The sequence below is a fragment of the Vicia villosa genome, linkage group LG1 (genome assembly GCF_029867415.1).
Source record: "Vicia villosa cultivar HV-30 ecotype Madison, WI linkage group LG1, Vvil1.0, whole genome shotgun sequence".
Lineage (NCBI taxonomy): Eukaryota > Viridiplantae > Streptophyta > Magnoliopsida > Fabales > Fabaceae > Vicia > Vicia villosa.
In genome coordinates this window covers 32908982-32913040 of record NC_081180.1, presented here as the reverse complement: position 1 = coordinate 32913040, position 4059 = coordinate 32908982, and the positions used below count along the sequence as shown (strand labels likewise).

The following is a 4059-nucleotide window of genomic DNA, read 5'->3' as shown; positions in this document are numbered from 1 at the left end:
TTTATTCCCTAGAATCTGACAAATCTTGTCTCTGTTTCGGTGCAACTCACCTCTTATTTGTTTTTTGATTTGGCACTATCACACCTATTTGCTATTTTGGAGTTTCCTTTGCACATTAAACTTTTCATTTCTTATTTTGTCAAAACTAACGAATGTTTTTATTTCATGAGATATATTTCATAAAAAATAAACAACAATTTAATTTTTTATGAAATAATTAAAAATTGTCGAGATATTTCGTATATTTAAGAATTAAAAATAATTAAATTGTTGTTTATTTTTTATGAAATATATCTCATAATTAAATTGTTGTAATTAAAAATAAACCACTTGCTTTATATATATGTTGAGATATTTTATAATATTTTTTCTAAAAATTTCAGACACTTCATGGACAAATGTCTCTTATGTTGTTGTGTTGTTTGAACTTCTTTACTACATATTACATAAATTTTTCATCTATGAAAGTGTATAAGGCATGAGTTTCGCAGCTATCAAAACTGTTATTTTTGTCTATTTTCCATGCAATTTATACCTGCGTACATAACTTCCTAACAAAATCTCAAGCTAAGTTCTATTTGCTGAAAGCTACAACCAAACAAAAATCTAAGTTGCGTGATACTGCGCTAAAAGCTAAAAACTACAATTGAAAAACACTTAACACTTATTCTGGTGTTCTTAAACAACCTCCAGGAAGAAGGAACTTAAATTTCTCTGCATTTTCTATCAAGTAAGCAGGAAGATTAACCGCAGAAGCCGAACGAGGTATCGGCCCCAACTTCTTAATCAACTCCTGGAACGAGTATTCTTCAGGTAGCATATCGAAAAGATCATCCCCTTTGCAAATAAGTTCCTGAATTCTTGAATGACTAAGGAAAGATTTCCGTTTGACACGGTCCGCGTGACTATAAGCCGTCATTTTGAAGACAAACTCTGAGATATCCCGAAAGCAAAAGCTACAATGCCATCCCGCGTCTGATAAGATAACATTAGTCTGGCGTGAGTGCCGGTAATATGACCGAGGACCATAGACGTGTGCGCTGGCCCGCCAGCTGCTGTAGTCTACGGGAAACTCGAATGAGTACATGTAGTTTCTCAGTTCAAGATGCATTATGGGAGGAATCCCGTCGCACCATTGAAGAAGTTTCAAAGTATGAGGACTTGGAATCTCGTCTGTATCTGTCATGAGAAGAATGTCGCCATTCGAAATCCCTGCACGGCGTAACAAGGTATTCATGGCTCCACGTTGTTTTGACTCGAGCACAAACGGGTCCTCGTTTGATCCACGGACTGCAATTCGTCCGGGATACGAGTCGTGGACAACTTTCTCTTTAGCAAATGCAAATCTTTCTTTGTTTTTGGCAAAGAAAAGAGGCTTTGGAATGCCGGTGAACGTGGTACTGGACTCGAGGATCACGAATTTATGCACGTATGGATAAAGTTCATGCCATCTAATCTCTAACATGTCTAACTCATTACTGAAGATAATTGCATCAAATATGCGGCGAGGTTGGGAACGAATTGACCAGCCATGAAGTTGGCAGAGGTGATCCATAGAGACATTTTCGGCGTAAAAGTGAGGTATAGTTGTGAAGGGGGCAGGAGGGTTGTCCCAAAGGGGTCGGAAGAAATAGGCAACTTTTTGGCCATGGACATAAATTCCAAATACACAAATAGGCACAAGTAACAGAAGCAACAGACAGAAGAACTTCGGTATTTTTCGTCTAGAAGTGACACGCGTTCGAAGAGTCATACCTTGAAGGGAAAATGATTAAGAATTCTAATTGATTGCCCCAATTCAATAATCAAAATGCTCATGGTCACCTGTTACAATTTCAGCATAAGGTATTAGAAACAAACAAACTACAAAATATAACACATTCTCAGCATTTTTTCCCAAGAGACAAATGAATACTAAAATTGAGGTAAACGAAAATCACTCATAAAAAGACGAAACACTCACAATACTTGTTGAGAAAAGGAAATTTCTCAAGCATGGATCTTGTATCTTGTATATGCAAAAAGTATCACAATGCTATATTCAACATTCCATGTAAATGAAAGTGGTATTCTAGTGTTAAGGTTGTTAGCTCAACAATTGGGGGTCGATTCACCCAAAACCTTAAGGTGATAGGTGTAAGAGTTTTGTCAGTTATAAATACTCAAGTCTCCACATTTATAACCAATATGGGACTCCAGCTAACACTTGAATTATTATTCTTAACAGAGGTAAGCAATTTCAATAGACAGTGAGAAAGTATGAAGAAATTTCGTTCCTCACAACTATTGTTCTTGAAAAGATTTTAGAATCTTCTACTCATTATTTTGATTTGCAATTTGCAACATCTATAAGTAGAAAACACCTTTGGTTTTTCCTACCATTTTCAATTCAACCAATCTCCTGAGGCAAGTTCAAGGTCACTGCAATCTTCCAGTGCCTAGCTTAACTCCTTGTAAGGACATGAAATAAATGCAACACAACAGTTTCCAAATCCCAAACTATGCTCACAAAAGGCAGAAAAACCTTATTCAAGAGAATTTAACACTTCTGCGTGTCCGGTGCTAGGTTCGAACCCATGACTAATTTGCATAGTATAATTATAATTAGACTTTTTATACATGCATCCAGTTATAATTAGACTTGATAGTAAGAATTAACTATACCGGTATATACTAATTGAATAATTTGATAAATGATTAAGGAAACGGTTAAACAATCAAATCGGAAGAATATTCTAACAAATCTTTAAAATTGCAAGACAAGTTATTCTTCTTTGAAAGATAAAGAAATGGTTGTTGTTGGATTCCAAAACATGTTGTATAAACTGGAATCTAAGTGTTTGAAAAGCAAAGAAACAGAATCTAAACAGGAATTAATTACGGAGCACACAACAGTAATAATACTATGCAATTGCAAAGACGGAAAGAAACAAGAACAATAATTACCTAAGAAGTTTTAGTTGGGAGTTCATTGAAGGAGCGAGAAACTCTAAGTGTTGTGTTTCTCTTTGTTTTCTCTTCAACTTGGTTTCTCAGTTTCTCTCTAGGATGAAAGAGGAAAGAAAGAAACAAGCATTCACAACAAGGTCAACAATATTAATTAATCAACATAATCTTGGACACCTCATTCAAAAGCCGTGCCTGTCATCACGTGGTTTTGTTTTCTCTCTCTTTCTTTCTCCTTCTTATATTTTCATCTTATTTTTGTTTTTAATATTAAATTTTAAAAAGAAGAAGAAGCCTCTCGTGCTTGTGTTGGTTGGCACTGGAAATATTGAAGATTTTTTATTGATAATGGACAAAGAGTTGCTTTATCATTTTAACCAAATTAGATAAATAATTATGTGTGCACTTATTTATTTATTTTACTTTTGCTATTGTGGTTTTGTTTTCTTTAAATAGTAAGTTAATCTTTCTTGAGACTATAATATAATTCTTATTGTTCATTATCACAAGCATCATTTGATTTTCATTTATTACACAATACATTCATCTAATTAAAATTTATTTAATATAAAAAGTTCATCCATTAAATATTAACTAGAATATTTTCATAACTTTAACTTGTATTTTAAATAAAAGTTAAAAAAATAATTTTATTTAACGAACTTGAATTTTTTTATTGCCTTGCCTCTATTTCTTAAAAATATTCCGATACGACCATTTTAATTTTTTCTCCAATATTTTTAATCATCTCATTACATTCAATAGGCGAAGATTACTTTTGAAATAGACCATCGCCTTTTGAAAACCACAACCCCCATTTTTTTAATATATTTTTTTAATATTTTAAATTAATTATTTTAATTAATATAATAATAATTTTAAAATAATATCATTATTTCAAAAATGTTTTTTAAAGTTATATCTTTAAAAAATAATTATTCTAATAATTTTAATGTATTTAAATAAATAATATTAATTTATTAAAAAAAATTAAATATAGAAATTAGAAGCATAAAAATTGTCAAAACATTACCACCGATTTTTATAACATTATGCGGTGCGTTACATATATAAAACGAGTTACATTGTTAGATTAAAACTAAAATGCATAAA

At 32.1% G+C, this 4059-nt stretch overlaps 1 protein-coding gene across 1 annotated transcript; it reads right to left on the bottom strand.

The window, feature by feature from the left end:
• Positions 1–300: 300 nt before the first annotated feature.
• Positions 301–3200, bottom strand: LOC131633383 (uncharacterized). Its single transcript, XM_058904097.1, has 2 exons — positions 2947–3200; positions 301–1824 (listed from the first exon to the last, which is right to left on the bottom strand). The coding sequence occupies exon 2, from the start codon at positions 1751–1753 to the stop codon at positions 665–667; it is 1089 nt and encodes a 362-aa protein (XP_058760080.1). The 5' UTR covers positions 1754–1824; positions 2947–3200; the 3' UTR covers positions 301–664.
• Between the last annotated feature and the right edge of the window lie 859 nt (positions 3201–4059).